This window comes from Pan troglodytes, chromosome 10 (assembly GCF_028858775.2).
Source record: "Pan troglodytes isolate AG18354 chromosome 10, NHGRI_mPanTro3-v2.0_pri, whole genome shotgun sequence".
Classification (NCBI taxonomy): domain Eukaryota; kingdom Metazoa; phylum Chordata; class Mammalia; order Primates; family Hominidae; genus Pan; species Pan troglodytes.
Window position 1 is genome coordinate 56,171,360 of NC_072408.2, and position 17,426 is coordinate 56,188,785.

General features: G+C 37.4%; 1 protein-coding gene across 2 annotated transcripts in view; it reads right to left on the reverse strand.

Moving 5' to 3' along the window:
- The window catches only part of REDIC1 (regulator of DNA class I crossover intermediates 1), a 96,584-nt gene that overhangs the window by 26,120 nt on the left and 53,038 nt on the right, over positions 1 to 17,426 (reverse strand). For both annotated transcript variants that reach the window (XM_016923642.4, XM_001151762.8), the window contains 4 exons: positions 13,344 to 13,873; positions 13,000 to 13,069; positions 11,556 to 11,616; positions 4,364 to 4,427 (listed from right to left, as the gene is read on the reverse strand). In XM_016923642.4, the coding sequence (XP_016779131.2) occupies positions 4,364 to 4,427; positions 11,556 to 11,616; positions 13,000 to 13,069; positions 13,344 to 13,873 (725 nt within the window). The remainder of the gene's footprint in view (positions 1 to 4,363; positions 4,428 to 11,555; positions 11,617 to 12,999; positions 13,070 to 13,343; positions 13,874 to 17,426) is intronic.

A 17,426-nucleotide genomic window follows, 5' to 3' on the forward strand; every position in this document is an offset into this window, starting at 1 on the left:
CTAATGCATTCTTCAATATGTCAATTGCATTTTTCAGCTCTAGAATTTGTGCTTGATTCTTTTTAATTATTTCAATCTCTTTGTTAAATTTGTCTGATATACTTCTGAATTCCTTCTCTTTGTTATCTTGAATTTCACTTTCCTCAAAACAGCTATTTTGAATACTGTGTCTGAAAGGTCACATATGTCCATTTCTTCAGGGTTGGTCCTTGGTGCGTTATTTAGTTCATCTGGTGAAGTCACTTTCCTGGATGGTCTTGCTGCTTGTAGATGTTTGTTTGTACCTGGGCACTGAAGAGTTAGCTATTTATTGCAGTCTTCACAGTCTGGGCTTGTTCTCATCCATCTTGGGAATGCTTTCCAGGAATTCAAAAAGGAGTTGGGTGTTGAGACCTAAGCTGTATCTGCTATAGGGGCACCCCAGGCCCAGTAATGCTGTGGTTCTTGCAGACTTGTAGACATACTGCCTTGATTGTCTTAGACAATATCTGGGAAAATTTTCTGAATTACCAAGCAGAGACTCTTGTCACTGCCCTTACTTTCTTCCAAATGAACAGTCTCTCTCTCTGTTCTCAGCCATCTGAAGCTAAGGGTGGAGGGACATAGCATCCCCATGGCCATGACCATCAGGATTGTGCTTGGTCAGATGTTAAACAGCACAGCACTGGGTCTTAACCAAGGTCCACTGTAACCACTACCTGGCTACTGCCTATGCTTTCTCAAGGCCCTAGGGCTCTGCAATCAGCAGATGGCAAAGCTAGCCAGGCCTGTGTCCTTCCCTTCAGGGTGTCAAGTTCCCCCAGACCCCAGGTGGATCCAGAAGTGCTGTCTCAGAACTGGGAGTCAGGGACTACAATAAAAAAACCTTAGCAGTCTACCTGGTATTCTATTTTACTGGGGCTGAGCTTACATTCAAACCACAAGACACAGTCCTTCCCACTCTTCCCTTTCCAAAGGCAGATGAACCTCACCCCATGGCCATCACAACCCAGGCCTACAGGGAGTACTGCCAGAGTACCAGTGATGTTCCCTTAAGACCCAAGGGTTCTTCAGTCAGCTTGTGGTGAATGATGCCTAGGCTGGGAGTCACCCTTCAGGGCAGGAGGCTCCCCTCTGGTCCAGGACAGGTCCAGAAATGCTGTCCAAGAGCCAAGTCCTGGAATTGGGGACCCCAAGAGCCTACTTGGCATTCTACCTCCATGACTGTGCTGGTACCTAAGGTGCAAGACAAAGTCCCCTTTACTTTTCTCTCTGCTTTTTTCAAGTGAAAGGTCTTGTCCTATAGCCATCACAGCTGGAAATGTACTGAGACCCACCTGATGCCACCAAGTCTCAGAGTCTCACCCAAGGCCCTCAATGCAGTCCCTGGGCATCACTGATGGTTATTCAGGGCCCCAGGGCTCCTCAGTTAGCAGGTGATGAATCTTGCCAGGATTGGGTCCTTCCCTTCAAGGATATAGGTGTCCTTCTCACCCAAGGAGTGTCTAGAAATGTCATCTTGGAGCTAGGGCCTGGAAAGGGGGCATCATGACTCTGACCAGTGCCCTATCTTACTGTGGCTAATCTGGTATCCAGGATGTAAGATAAAGTCCTCCCCACTATTCCTTCTCCTTTCCTCAAGCAGAGGGAAGGGGTCTATTTTGGAGCTGCAAGCTGAGTGGTCTGGGTTAGGGGAGGGGTGATTGCCACACTCCCTTAGCTGCCCCAGCTGGTGTCTCAATAGAACACGTGCCACCCCCAGTCCACAGTCTCTGGGCCTAGTTCAGCACTAGGACTCACCTAGGAGTTGCAGTCCTTGTGGCCTAGACTGCCTTTCAAATTTACTTAGAGCACCAGAGCACTTTAGCCCATAATAGGAGGGCTTATGCAAACTCAAGTACTGACCACTAGGATCAGCAATTCCCCTCTGGCTAGGGCTGGTTTAAATATTCCCTCCATGGGTAGGCATCAGCTGAGTTTGGTCCAATTTTGCTTTCTGTTATAACAAGATAGCGCTGAGTTCAATGCCTCAAAACTGCTGCACTGACTGTCCCTCTCCCCAGTATACAGAATCACTCTCCGCACCATGTCGCCACTCTAGGGAATGGAGGAAGGGTGGCGTCAGTGGCTCAAGACTGTTTTTCCTACCTGTTCAGTGCCTCTTTCAGTGATATAAAGTTAAAACCAGGTACTATGAGTGCTCTTATGCAGTTCTTAGGAAGGTGTTTTTTTGTGTGTAGATAGTTGTTAAATTGGTGTGCTTGCAGTGGGTGTCTTCTATTCCGCCATCTTGTTCCACCCCTCATCTACATCTTTCTAATATATAAGGATCTCTTAAATACCAAGAAAAAAATGCCATAACCCAAGGGGGCAAAAGATATAATAGAGAATTCACAGAAAAAGAATCGCAAATAGCCAATGAGCATTTTTAAAAGATGCTCAACTTCACACAGAGCGAAGCGCAAACTAAAACTTCTATCTATCCGTCCCCCTGTGAGATTCAGAAAAATCCTAAGTTTGACCACAATCCCTGTTGGTGAGGCTGTGGAATAAAATGTACATTGCTATTGGTGCCAAATGGTGACACAAGGAACTTGGAAATATATATATATCAAAATTGAAATTCAGCAATATCCATCAAATACCAGCATATTTCTCCTTTAACTTAACAATGCCACTCCCAGAAATTACCCTGAAAATGTACCTCCACAAATAAGAAACATTGTACAAAGTTGTTCACTTACAGTATTTGTAAGAAAAATATACTGGAAATAGCCCAAATGTCCATCAATAGGGCATTGACTGAAAAAACTACAGTTCATGCATGTAATGGACTACTAAATGGTCATAACTAAAGGATGAAGAAATACCTAGCACTAACACAGAGGAATCTATAGGAATATTTTATTAAATAAATGAATTCACTTAATTCTTTTATAAAATATTCTATATTACATTTAGAATGAGAAAGGTCGGAAACTAAGACTCATGGGTATTTACGTGTTTATATATTTTTAGGATTTATTTTTTTAAAAATGGACTGGAATGAGAAACCAGAAAGCAGCAAAAAAAAAAAAAAAAAATACTCATGTTGCAGAAGGAAATAGGGCAGGGAGGATAAGGATAGAAACCAGACTAGTATTTTACATATTCAAAAAATTAAATCATTAAAAGTTTCAAGGTATTCCATCAGACTAGATAACATGAAGGACTATGCTAGCATAGAATACCTAAAAGAGTACCAGATCAACATGAAACTTTTGTCTGTAAAAAGACAGTACAGAATTAAAAGATCACTCAAACATGAAGTATTTGCTACACACAAGCCTAAAAGCAGTCAGTATCCAGGACACATAAAATATATATAGGAGATATAGACATATAAAAGACACATCCCATAAAGAAAACCAAACTTCAGAAAAGGAACATGAGCAAATGACATTTCACAAATGAAACACTGATGGCCAATTAACCTAATTAGTAATCAGAGAAATATAAATTAGAACTACAATGAGCTATCAGATTACCAATAATGATAAAAGACTGAGATATTGTTGGTGAAAACATGTAACAACCAAGACTGTTATCCCTTGCTAAGAGGGGTACAACTGGAATAACCATTTAGGAAAATAATTTTGCATTACCTTGAAGATGCAAAGAAGTGCATATCATATGAACTAGCAATTCTACTCCTAGAAATATATCCTAGAGAAACTTTTTATACATGTGTGCAAGGAAAAATGTCAATAATACTCCAAGTAGCATTGTTCTTCATAGGAAAATATTCAAAACAACGTAAGCAAAATATTCAAAATAACCTAAATATCCATTGTTAGAAGATACATAAATTGTGATATATTCATACAGTAGAATGCTGTATAGCAGGAAAAATAATAAATGTACTAGAGCTACAAGTATCAAAGCAGATGAACCGTAAAATATAATATTGGGTGAAAAAAAAAGCAAGTTGCAGAAAAATATATAGAGTTGGATCAATATATAGGAAGTTCAAAATAAAGCAGTTAAAAAGTCGTGTTATAACAAAAAACAAATTCAAGGAAATAGTTACCTCTAGAGGGCAGGATATGAAATACAATTGAAGAAATCTTCAAAAGTATTATGTATTGTTTCTTAAGCTACCTAGGGAGTATGAGGGTTATCTGTTTTATTCTTATTTGCTAAACTGTACCTATACATTAATGTACTCATGTATATTTAATAAAATATAAAAGTAATTTTAAAGTCAATTGCATTAGTAGTACTAAAATATCCATGATATATATTTGTTGGCAAACATCTAAAAAATAACTTCAAATTTAACTGATTTCTATTTAATTGTTAGTTTTTAAAATAGAGTAAAATTAACTTATACAGTTATACTGACAGATTTTCTTAGTAGATGTTGGCCTGCTTTTTAAAGAATATATTCCTCCTTCTTCCATCAGAATCTAGGAGAAAACCAAAATGTTAACAATTCCTAAGTATACATAATAATATTCACTTATATCTACCCTATTTACACTACCAATTCATTTTATAGTACTTTTCTTTTACATTACTTCAGTTCAACATGGTTTATTTTTAAACCACAAAGAAAAATTAGCCTGTGGTAAACAATAAAATGAAATTTAAATTCGTTAAAAAACAACAAGCAACAGAATAGACACTTGCCAAGAAATGAATTACTGAGAAAAAGGAAAAGCTTCAGGTAATCATAGTAAATGCAGCTGAAGAAAGACAAACATATTAAGGCAATTTGGAAATTTGTTATTCTTTATTTAATTTCCTAAGTTAGATCATCAGTCGTTTATTATCAGGTTTTTTAAATAATAAAAGCTCTTAGAGGTATAACTTTCTACAGAACACACTATTGGTTTTGGTTTCCATCACTTTCTATGTAATTTGTACTTTATTTTCATTTCCTTTCTCTAACAAAGCAAACGAACCCTGAGTGTTTCTTTATTTCCAGGATGTTAAGGGAAGTTAAGTATCTCTTTTTAGTTGATTTCAATTTTATCAAATTTTGATTAGAGAATGTACCCATGAATCTCTCCTTAGATAAATGTCTTAGATTTTCTTTATGGCTTACTATATGAATTATGTTTGCATATGTATCATGGGCTTATAAAAATTTTTTTCTATACATTCTCTGTTGGTAGGATATAGAATTTTAGATATATAAAATAAAGGAGAAATTGTCTAGCTGCTTCCCAAACCTGACTCCCTTTTTCCTGGACATACAGCTAGACTGTATTTCCCGGCCTCCCTTGGAATTGGTTTAGACATGTTACGTAAGTTCTGGTCATAGGCAGAAGTAACGTAAACTACTGCCGGTCCTGGTCCATAAAAATCTTCCCCACAATCCTCCACTTCCTTTTCCTTTCTTCTCTCTGGTAACAATAAACTGGGAGCCACCAGTTTAGGGCCTGAATAACTACATGGAGCAGAGCCCCTTCCCTAACTCGTCTATCTTATCATTTAAAAATCTTTTCTCTTCAAGTCATGACACATTCAAGCCCCAAACTTGCAAGAAGAACACAAAACTTTCAAGAAAGCTATGTAGACTCCACGGCAGGCCTGCACTCCAATACCTACTTCAGATCTGTTTGAGAAGGACAGCAAAGATCTTCCTAAAGGACAAGACACTAAGTTATTCACAAATGTCCTCCATCCTCCAGGATGGCAAGCCTTGCTATGGATCAGAAAATCTGCATCTCCTATTTTTCTCTTTTCCGAATGGGCTTTTTATTGCATTTACATGGTCTTTGCTCCAATAGTATATATGTTTTCTTAATGTATGTATTTTGCTATCTGTTTGCTTTCAACCTTTATTATATTCTAGATACGTTGCTTATAACCTATATTTTTTCTTCATAATTTGATATTCTTTGAATCTTGAATTCATATTCAATATATTAATTCATATTCAATATGTTAATTGCTATCATATTCAATATGTTAATTGCTAAGTGGGTTTCATTTTTAACACTGTATATAGAATTGCTATTTCATTTCTCCCCATCTTGATCTGGTTTCCTAGTGTGACATCATCACTCTTGAATTTTGTTCTTCCACGTCTCCACTTCTCTGGTGAATACGTTCCCATGTTAACAATTGTATTTTAACTTTATTCCTCTACTAAACCTTTAAAATTAAATAATTATACTCCTCTAATACTTTGTTCTTTCCTATTCTCTCCCACTCCCATCAAAGGCTCTTGAGAACACCACATGTCCCCATCCAAGAGGCTTGTTCTGTTTGCTTGTTTTAGCCCGTATGTCTCTTCATCAATTCTTCCTCAGCAGAATCTACCTGTTTTAATTTTACCTAACCTGTGGGCAGGTGCAGCCCAGCCCTCTTTCTACTCCTACCCCTTCATTCCATCCCATTGGTGACTCTTGCATTGGCCCCTCTGGTAGAACCTAATTTTAGTCAGGGTTCCACTGCACCTTTGGCCATGGCCAGGCATCACAATTTAAAGTCCCCATACCTGCTCTACCCAAGGAACTCCTCATAGCACCTGATTCCCTTTGGGCTACATCAATAGGCTTTTTTCTTTTTTGACTAGTTCTAGCTACATCCAAGCTGCCAGCTTTCTAGACATAGGTGTGGTCAAACAGAATTTGTTTTTGAAGTATTAAATTCTGTTGATAATTCATCTTTTGGGAGGATACATCTATATTATTCATATTTGGGGAAATATGAATTATTTAAAGGAATAACAGGACAGCTTCCATCACTACTGACCACATTCTCCTCCTTTTTCTTTCCTATGACACTAGCACTCCTCAAACCTCTCTAGTAGCTCATTCTCAGCCTACTTTTCTGGTTCCTCTTCTACTTCATACCCTCCAACCTGAAATGTGCCTTCTCAGGAATTTGACAATTTTTGTTCTTATTCTATACACTTTCTCTCGAGAATCATATACTTGGATGTAGTCAATATCTGCTATTCATAAAGGCTAAAAAATCTCTTCTCACCTCAAGCCCTGTATATATAATTGCCTACTATACATCTCCACATAGATCACAGGTTTTTCAGAAGATCCTCACTTGAGCTCAGTGGGTCAAACTTACCTCTCTCAGAAATCTGCTCCTCCTCTGAATCAGAGTGATGCTAGGTATTGTTTTTAAAAAGTATATCACAAAATGTATAATGCCAAACACAATCATTTCTCTCTTGTGTAATAATCTAAAGTGAGTGTTTCTGGTAAGCAGGCAATTTTCCTCCATGTAGTGATTCAGAGACCCAGTCCTTTCCATCTTGTGGCTCCATTATCCCTTGGGGCCTCACTACCATCTAGCCATCAAAGAAAGACAGCATGGAAAAATAATTCCCTTTTCTTATAAGCCTTAACCTAAAATGATGCACATCACTTCTCCGAACATTTCATTAGTGAGATCTAGCCATATGGCCACATGTACATGGATGGATGGTTAGGAAACATGTTCCTTGGCTGGGAAGCCATTTCATGGTGGCAGCTCTATTCTATTAAAAAGGGTACATTCTACAAAAAAAAGGTACATGGATTTTGATGGACAGTTAACCTTTCCTGCCACCTCCTCCTATGGTTTCAGTCTTGTTCAGTAGCACAATCCCATCAACTACCCATTTACTCAAATCATAAATAAATCTAGGTCTTTCTCAATTTCTTCCTTCTCCCTTAACTAATCACCAATCACCAAGTACTATCGATTCTAGATCTAAATCTTCTCTTCTCTCATTTCATCCTTACTGCTATTGTAAAACTTCAAGCTCTCATTATTTCTTCCCCTAACTTGAGCTGTTCCACTTATCAAATCCCTCCTCATTGTTGCTAGAATCAACTTTTTTATTACTCTGATGTCATCATATTCCTCTGCTAAAATTTGTTTAGTGGATCTCTGTTTAATGATCAAGAATTAAACTGTTATATATCATACAAGGCCATTCATGACCTACCTTTTTGTATTGTCCAGAATTACCTAGGCCACTCCTGCACCCTTTATCATTAGTATTATAAATTGTAGCTATAACAATAACTAGAATGAAACAAGGTACTTGAAATTTCTAAAACAGGCTGTACTCTGACATCTTAGTATATCTATATTGCTCTTTCTTCCCAATTTGACCATTTGGTAAACAACTTATTGATACTGTGCTCAAAAGTTACCTACTCCATCACATCTTCCTCCTGTTTACAGATGAAACTTAGAAGTACCTTTTACTAATAACCCAAAACAAACTTTAATTCAAGCAATTTATCTAACTGCATTACATTTTTGTCTCTTTCTGACTAGCCACTAGATGAAGACTTCTTAAAAACAGGTTCCATGTCCTTTCATCTCTGTACCTTGCAGAGTCTAGTGCATAACAGAATATAATCTTGAGAACAAAGCACCATTTTATCCCCAGTGTCTAGCATACAGGAAACATTCAATAAGTGTCTTTATATGAATTCATAATATGTATTCAATAAACATTTATTGAAGAAAAAAGGGAAAACAGTATAGCTGAAAATATCAAGTCAGATAAGACAGTTTGAATCTTGGCTTGAGAGTGTGACCTCAAACAAGTTATCTAATCTCTTTACATTTCAGTCTCTTTTGCTGTGAAGACTTTAGCAACTCAGGCTCCTGTAGATTAGAAATAAACTACATAAACTTCCTAGCACTGTTGTAAAAATTATACCCTTATGATGGCAAGGGATTATAACATTACATAAGCAGTGTTTATAGATATTTCAATAGTATGGCAAATATAAAATTATGTAGCACAAATTATGTAGCACATTGAAACCTAAAGCATTTTCATGTTGAAAGATGATATGGTTTGGATCTTTGGGTACCCCCCGGCAAATCTCATGTTGAATTATAATCCCCAGTGTTGGAGATGGGGCCTGGTGGCAGGTGACTGAGTCATGGGAAGTAGTTTCTCCTGAATGGTTTCACACCACCCCCTTGGTACTGCCCTTACAATAGTGAAGTTTGTTGTCATGAGATCTGGTTGGTTAAAAGTGTGTGGCACCTCCCGCCTCACTCTCTCTTGCTCCTGCCTTTGCTGTTTGAGATGCCTCACACCTGCTTCACCTTCCACCATAATTCTAATTTCCTGAGGCTTCCCCAGAAGCCAATTCTTCCCCAGAATCCTGCTTCCTATACAGCATGTGAAACCATGAGCCAATTAATCTATTTTCTTTATAAATTACCCAGTCTCAAGTATTTTTTATAGCAATGTGAGAACAGACTAATACAGAAAATCGGTACCAGGAGTGGAATTTTGATATAAAGACACCTGAAAATGTGGAAGGAATTTTGGAACTTGGTAATGGGCAGAAATTGGAAGAGTGTGGCAGGCTCAGAAGAAGACAAGAAGATAAGGGAAAGTTTGGAACTTCGTAAAGACTGGCGGTGGAATGGTTCTAACAAAAAAGGCTGAAAATGCTGGTAGTGATATTGATAGTGAAGTTGAGGCTGAGGAGGTCTCAGATATAAATGAGGAACTTATTGGGAACTGGAGCAAAGGTCACTTTTGTTATGTGTTAGCAAAGAACTTGGCAGCACTGTGCCCCTGCCCTAGGGATCTGCGGAACTCTGAACTTGAAGGTGATTAATTTAGGATATCTGGCAGAAGAAATTTCTAAGCAGCAAAGCATTGAAGATATGGACCAGCTGCTTCATAAGAACAGCCTATGTTCATATGTGTGAGCAAAGAAATGATATAAAACTGGAACTTATATTTAAAACAGAAGCAGAGCATAAAAGCTTGGAAAATTTGCAGCCTGGCCATGTGGTAGAAAATAAAAGCCCATTTTCCGGGAAGGAATTCAAGCAGGCTGCCGAAATTTGCATAAGTAAAAAACGAGCTAAGTGCTAATAGCCAAGGCAATGGGGAATAGGTCTCAATGGCATTTCACAGAACTTCATGACAGCCCCTCCTATCACATGCCTGAAGGCCTAGGATGGAAGAGTGGTTTCCTGGGCCAGGCTCAGGGCCCTGCTGCTCTGTGCAGCCTCAGAACACTGCTCCCTGTATCCCAGTCACCCCAGCTCCAGCCATGGCTCAAAGGGGCCCATGTACAGCTCAGTCTGCTGCTTCAGAGGATGCAAACTGTAAGCCTTGATGGCTTCCATGTGGTGTTAAGCCTGTGGGTGCACAGAGTGTAAAAGTTAAGCCTTGAGAGACTCCACCTAGATTTCAAAGGATGTATGCAAAAGCCTAGATGTTCAGGCAGAAGTCTGTTACACAGGTGGAACTATCATGGATAACCTCTACTAGGGCAGAGTGGAGAGGCAATGTGGAATTGGAGCCCCCACAGAGAGTCGCCAATGGGGCACTGCCTAGTGGAGCCATGAGAAGAGGACCGCCATCCTTCAGACCCCAGAATGGTAGATACACCGACAGCTTGCACCTAGCTCCTGGAAAAGCCACAGGCACTCAGCCCCAGCCCATGAAAGCAGCCACAGGGGCTGAACCTTGCAAAACCACAGAGGCATGGCTGCCCAAGGCTTTTGGAATCCACCTCTTACACCAGTGTGTCTGGATGTGAGATATAGAGTCAAGGGAGATTATTTTGGAGCTTTAAGATTTGTGACTGCCCTGTTGGGTTTCAGACTAGCATGGGGCCTGTAGCCCCTTTCTTTTGGCCTATTTCTCCCTTTTGGAATGTAAATATTTACCCAATGCTTGTACCACCATTGAATCTTGGAAGTAACTACCTTATTTTTGATTTTACAGGCTCATAGATGGAAGAGACTTGCCTTGTATCAGGTGAAACTTTGAACTTTTGAGTTAATGCTGGAGTGAGTTAAGACTTTGGAGAACTGCTGGAAATGCATGATTGTATTTTGCAATATGGGAAGGACATGAGATTTGGGGGGCTGGGGGTGGAAAGATATGGTTTGGATCTATGTCCCTGCCAAATCTCATGTCAAATTATAATCCTGAGTGTTGGAGGTGGGGCTTGGTGGGAGGTGATTGGATCATAGCAGGGCAGTGGTTTCTCCTGAGTGGTTTAGCACCATCCCTCTTGGTGTTGTCCTCATGATAGTGAGTTTGTTCTCCTGTGATCTGGTCATTTAAAAGTCTGTGGCACCTCCCTACTCACTCTCTCTTGCTCCTGCTCCTGCCATGTGAGGCTCCTTGCTCCCCCTTTGCCTTCTGCCATAATTAGAAGTTTCCTGAGGCCTGCCCGAAACCAGTCAGATGCCAGCATCATGCTTCCTGTACAGCCTGCAGAACCATGAGCCAACCAAACCTCTTTTCTTTATAAATTACCCAGTCTTAGGTATTTCTTTATAGCAATGCAAGAATGAACTAATACAGAAGTTTTGTAATACTTAAAAAATGTGTTTAAAATTTCCTCAAGATTGTTTTGTCTCAAATAAAGCATGTTAACAGTCTCTGAAAACGTGTTTTTATTTCTAGATCTAAGCTATAATTTCCTCAGAATAAAAAAGTATAAGAAAAAGAGTCCATCCAAAAAAAATTAATGAATAAATGTTAAGCTTAAATCAAAGTGAACGTTAAATACAGTAATGTGATATGGTAATACAAACTGACTTAATTAAGAAGATAATGTGAGACTGTGCTTTACCTCATCAAGTCCAAAGTCCCATGACTGCTTAGAGTGCAATTCTTCCGAAGGTATATTTCCCCTAAGGATTATAAATACACAGTATCAAAGTTTGTTGTGTTCCCTCTGGGAATTATTGTTCTAAATTAGAGTTCCCAAACTTGGCTTCAGATCAGAATTATATGGGAAGCTTTCTTAAAAATAAAAATTCATAAGCTCCATACCAAGGAGCCCACCTATTATGTGCAGGTCAATCTTGGTATTCTATAGTTTAAAATCACTACCTCAAGTAATCTGGACCTGCAGTCAGGATTGGGAACCATGTCCTAAATTGCTTTTATAAGGTACATTTAAAACTCAAGGCCTAACATGATTTTTTCACTCATAAATTTCTAGATATTGGGAGATTTAACAACAAAAATACAAATTTGCAAATTTTATGAAATGTTTTGTAAGTCTATGTTTTAATTAATTTGTAGTGCCAATCCCACTAAAATTGCATCTTTTTATCAATCAATATTTTTAACAATTCCACAAGAAATCACTTCCAGAATAAAAATTTATTCTAGTTCATGATTTCCAACCAGAAAGATTTGGCTAAATTGTAATTATTACCAAGAAAGTTAGGACTATTACCAAGAAACGTTAGGACTATTTTAGCTAGAAACTACTAGCTAAAATAAAGTTTTCTTTAGTTACTTATAATTGCAGGCCATTATTCAGAAAAGCCTGGAAGGCAGTTCTCAAACTTTTAAGGAATAAATTTAACATCAACACATAATGGATGAGTGTAAAAATCACCTTAAACTCAGAACATTTTGTACACCAGCTGCAAGAAGAGAAAGAAAAATCTGGTGGAACATAATTGTTTTCAATGTATGGGTAGAGGAGATTGTAATCTTGAACATAGAGAAAACATGGAGTCTCTGAGAGGTAAATGTTGGCAATGAGAAGAGTGCTCTATCCCTAAAATGTACACTGTCCTATAAACTGCTGATATGCTTGCTTATGCCACTAACATCTGAATTCTATCACTCCCTGTAGTGATTCTATACCAACCAAGCAAGCAACCTTCCCACTGAGAGCTGTTTGAAAGTAAGAAAATATGCTTTTTCATGTCAATAAGACTTCCTATACATGTTCCCTTTCTATTTATTACTTTAAGTTAATAAATTGACATTCTGGTGGATATGAGTTTCTTGAACACATTAAATCAATTTCCTCAAATCTAGTCAACACTAATATTCAGATAAGAAGGTATTTGGGAGCTGGCAAATATAAGCACCACACTCTCAACTGGGGTGATATTATCAACACTGTGACTCCTGGTAAGGCTCCTTTGAGACCAGGTTGCCTGCCCACCCTCAAATGGCAATACGCCTACCTCACTTTGCATCAATTCAACGTTCATCATGCATCATACTAGATCCTGATTTGTATTCCCCAGATTTACCTAAAAACTTACACAGAGTTTGCTGGATATTTCTGAATACTTTTCTGTGGTGTCTTCTCTTGGTAATCATTTTCAAATTTTTCTTAAAAAACAAAAGTATGCACCGAGTTAAAAATTTAGCATAGTCTATTTTCATTTTTTAATTCAAAGCATATTAACATGACATGTACAGAGGAAAACCACTGGTCCACAATGTTATATAATAGGAAGCCATTCTATTTTTGGTTTCATTTTCCTCCAAACACATAAACACACATACAAATATATAGACGTGTGTGTATAAATATACAAATATATATACTAAAACTGAAAGAAAAAAAGAATATGTAATTACATTTTCCATGTACAATACCAACCTTTTCTTTCAGAGCTGCTTGGGTAGTAATCGTTCTCAAAAGATGTACTAAGATCATTTCTTTCATTTTTGTTATACTCTCTCTGATACTTCTTGTTTGGCTGACATTTTTCTGGATAACTTGTTTTATTCAAAGTCGAATTACTAAAAGTCAACTCTGGAACTGTAAAAATGTTTCTAATGCATCTGTCAGTGACATGGTTTTTATCAGAACTAGTGACTACACAAGTATCTCCCATACTATCATAATCACACTTGTTAAATGTTTTCTTTATCCTTTGCTGATCTATGTTTAATACATTGATCATATTTTGACTAACAAAAGAGTCACAATTCTCTGATAGAAGGTTAGGAGTAGACTGGTTCACATCTTCAAGAAAATTTGAAACTTCCTTTCCATTTTTCCCCCAAATATGCTGTACTGAGTGTTTTTCAGTAATGTAGTCTGACTGTCTTATTTCATCCGTGCTTCTACAATCTTCATCCATAATTACAGCAGGGCTTTTAGTAAGTAAATTCCTATTTCCTAGACTTTGGGATAAACAAAAACATATTTAGCAAGAAAAGCATGGATTATTTGCATTTAGAAACTCTTACTTTCAATTCTTAGAGGACATATTGAGTTGCTAGTAACATTTACCTAGACTATGTTTTTATTTTTTATATTTAAATAAATAATATTGCTTTGGGTGAAAATTTGTCTAATGTGCTCTTCTAATGACTTATTGAGTATGAAAATAATCTACGGTCAGTTTTTTATTACAACATGAAATGTTAGCATGAGGTTTAATTAAAACATGACCAACCTATAGTATATTTTCTGTAATAAAATCTAAAGAATAAACTAGACAACCACTATATGTCACTGCTGTTCCATTTAACCAGAGAAAGATGTTTTGAAGGCTGTGTAGAGAAAATTTATCACCAGTGTTAAAACATAAAATCAAATAGTTATGAGACCATTATAACATATTTTTCAATCTAATATGGATATAAAAACAATTATAAAGTTCCCAAGGAAGAGCAATATATATACAAATGTTTATATATGTAATAAAACCAAGAGATAAGGTGAATTAGATAAAAACTAATTAGATGAATTAGATAACTTGTAAGTTCTATTCTAATGCAGAAATAATACTTCTAGGTTAAGTCCAATTTGTGTGCAAGAATCAAAGATATAGTGGAAAATAATTACAAATCAAGATGTTTCTTATTTTATTGTCAGTGACTACAAATTTATTTGGAAGTGAGTTGTTCCAGAGGTTGGAGTTATCAAAAAAATCAGGAAAAAAAAGCACAGATTGCTAAAACTCTAATAACTATTTTTAAATTATTTATCAAATATTTGATGATCACCTACTCTGTTCCAGGTACTAGGCCATATATTGGTAATAGAGAGATAAAAGAGCTCAGCTTGTTGTTAAAGAGAGAGATTAATGTTTTACCCATGAATGTTCACAGCTCATGATCCTACGTTGTTTCTCAATGAGGGCCTTATTGGTGTTTTAGACAGAATGATGTTATTTTGCTATACCAAAAGACACAGTATATAGTATGCACTAATATACACCATTAACATGAGGAAAATATCTGTTACTCTACATAAAAGAATAGAGGTAAATGCACTTTATAAGATATTAAGCACACTATAAATGTAAATCTTTTTTTTATTATTCTTTCAATAGTTTTTGGGAAATGGGTGATGTTTGGTTACATGAACAAGTTCTTTAGTGGTGGTTACTGAGATTTTGGTGCAGCCATTACCCAAGCAGTGTACATTGTACCCAATGTATAGTCTTTTATCCCTCATCCCTCCCCCACCCTCCCCCAGAGTCCCCAGAATCCATTATATCAATCTTTTTTGTGTGTGTGGGAGACGGAGTTTTGTTCTTTTCATTCAGGCTGGAGTGCAGTAGTGCAATCTTGGCCCATTGCAACCTCTGCTTCCTGGGTTCAGGCAATTCTCCTGCCTCAGGCTCCTGAATAGCTGGGATTACAGGTGTGTGCCAACATACCCGGCTGACTTTTGTGTTTTTAGCAGAGACAGGGTTTCACCATGTTGGCCAGGGTGGTCTCAAACTCCTGACCTCAGGTGATCCACCTGCTTCAGCGTCCCAAAGTGCTGGGATTATAGGTGTAGGCCACCACGACCGGTCCATTATATCAATCTTATGCCTTTGTGTCCTCAAAGCTTAGTTCCCACTTATAAGTAAGAACGTAACAATGTTTGGTTTTCCATTCCTGAGTTACTTCAGTTAGAATAATAGTTTCCAACTCCATCTAGGTTGCTGTGAATGCCATAATTTCATTCCTTTTTATGGCTGAGTAGAATTCCATGGAGTGTGAGTGTGTGAGAGTGTGTGTGTGTGTGTGCGCGCGTATGTATTTTCTTCACCCACTCATTGGTTGATAGGCATTTAGGCTGGTTCCATATTTTTGTAGTTGTGAATTGTGCTGCTATAAACATGCACGTGCAAGTGTCTTTTTCATATACTGACTGATTTTCCTCTGGGTAGAAACCCAGTAGTGGGATTGCTGGATCAAATGGTAGTTCACTTTTAGTTCTTTAAGGAGTCTCCATACTGTTTTCCATAGTGGTTGTACTAGTTTACATATCCACCAGCAGTGTAAAAGTATTCCCTTTTCACCACATCCATGCCAACATCTATTATTTTTTCATTTTTTAATTATGACCATTCTTGTAGGAGTAAGGTGGTGATTGCATTGTGGTTTTGATTTGCATTTCCTCCATCTTTAGTGATGTTGAGCATTTTTTCATATCTGTTGACCATTTGTATTATCTTCTTTTGCAAATTGTCTATTCACGTACTTAGCCCATTTTTTGATGGGATTACTTGTTTTTTTCTTACTGATTTGAGTTCCTTGTAGATTCTGGATGTTAGTCCTTTGTCAGATGCATAGTTTGGGAAGATTTTCTCCCACTTTCTGGGTTGTCTGTTTACTTTGCTGATTATTTCTTTTGCTGTGCAGATTTTTATTTTAATTAGGTTCCATTTGTTTATTTTTGTTTTTGTTGCATTTGCTTTTGGTTCTTGGTCATGAATTCTTCGCCTAAGCCAATGTCTAGAAGAGTTTTTCTGATGTTATCTTCTAGAATTTTTATGGCTTCATGTCTTAAAGTTTTTGATCAATCTTGATTTTTATATAAGGTGAGAGATGAGGATCCAGTTTCATACTACATGTGGCTTGCCAACTATCCCAGCACCATTTGTTGAATAGGGTATTCTTTCCCCACTTTATGTTTTGGTTTGCTTTGTCGAAGATCAGTTGACTTTAAGTATTTGGCTTTATTTCTGGGTTCTCTATTCTGCTCCATCTGTCCACATACCTATATTTATACCAGTGCCATGCTGTTTTGGTAACCATAGCCCTGTAGTATAGTTTGAAGTCAGGTAATGTGATGCCTCCAGATTTGTTCTTTTTGCTTAGTCTTCCTTTGGCTCTGTGGGGTTTTTGGGGTGCATATGAATTTTAGGATATTTTTTCTAGTTCTGCGAAGAATGATATTGGTATTTTGATGGGAATTGCATTACGTTTATAGATTGCTTTTGGCCGTATGGTCATTTTTACAGTATTAATTCTACACATCCATGATCATAGGATGTGTTTCCATTTGTTTGTGTCATCTATGATTTCTTTAAGAAGTGTTTCTAGTTTTTCTTGTAGAGATCTTTCACCTCCTTGGTTAGGTGTATTTTATTTTTTGCAGCTGTTGTAAAAGGGGTTGAGTTCTTGATTTGATTCTCAGCTTATTCAGTGTTGATGTATAGCAGTTCTACTGCGTTGTGTACATTGATTTTGTACCCTGAAACTTTACTGAGTCCATTTATCAGATCTAGGAGCTTTTTGGATAAGTCCTTAGGGTTTTCTAGGTATACTATTATGTCATTGGTGAACAGCAACAGTTTGAGTTCCTCTTTATCTATTTGGATGCCCTTTATTTCCTTCTCTTGTCTGATTGCTCTGGCTAGGACTTCCAGTACTACGTAGAATAGAAGTGGTGAACTCTTGTCTGACTGTTCTGGCTAGGACTTCCAGTACTATGTTGAATAGAAGTGGT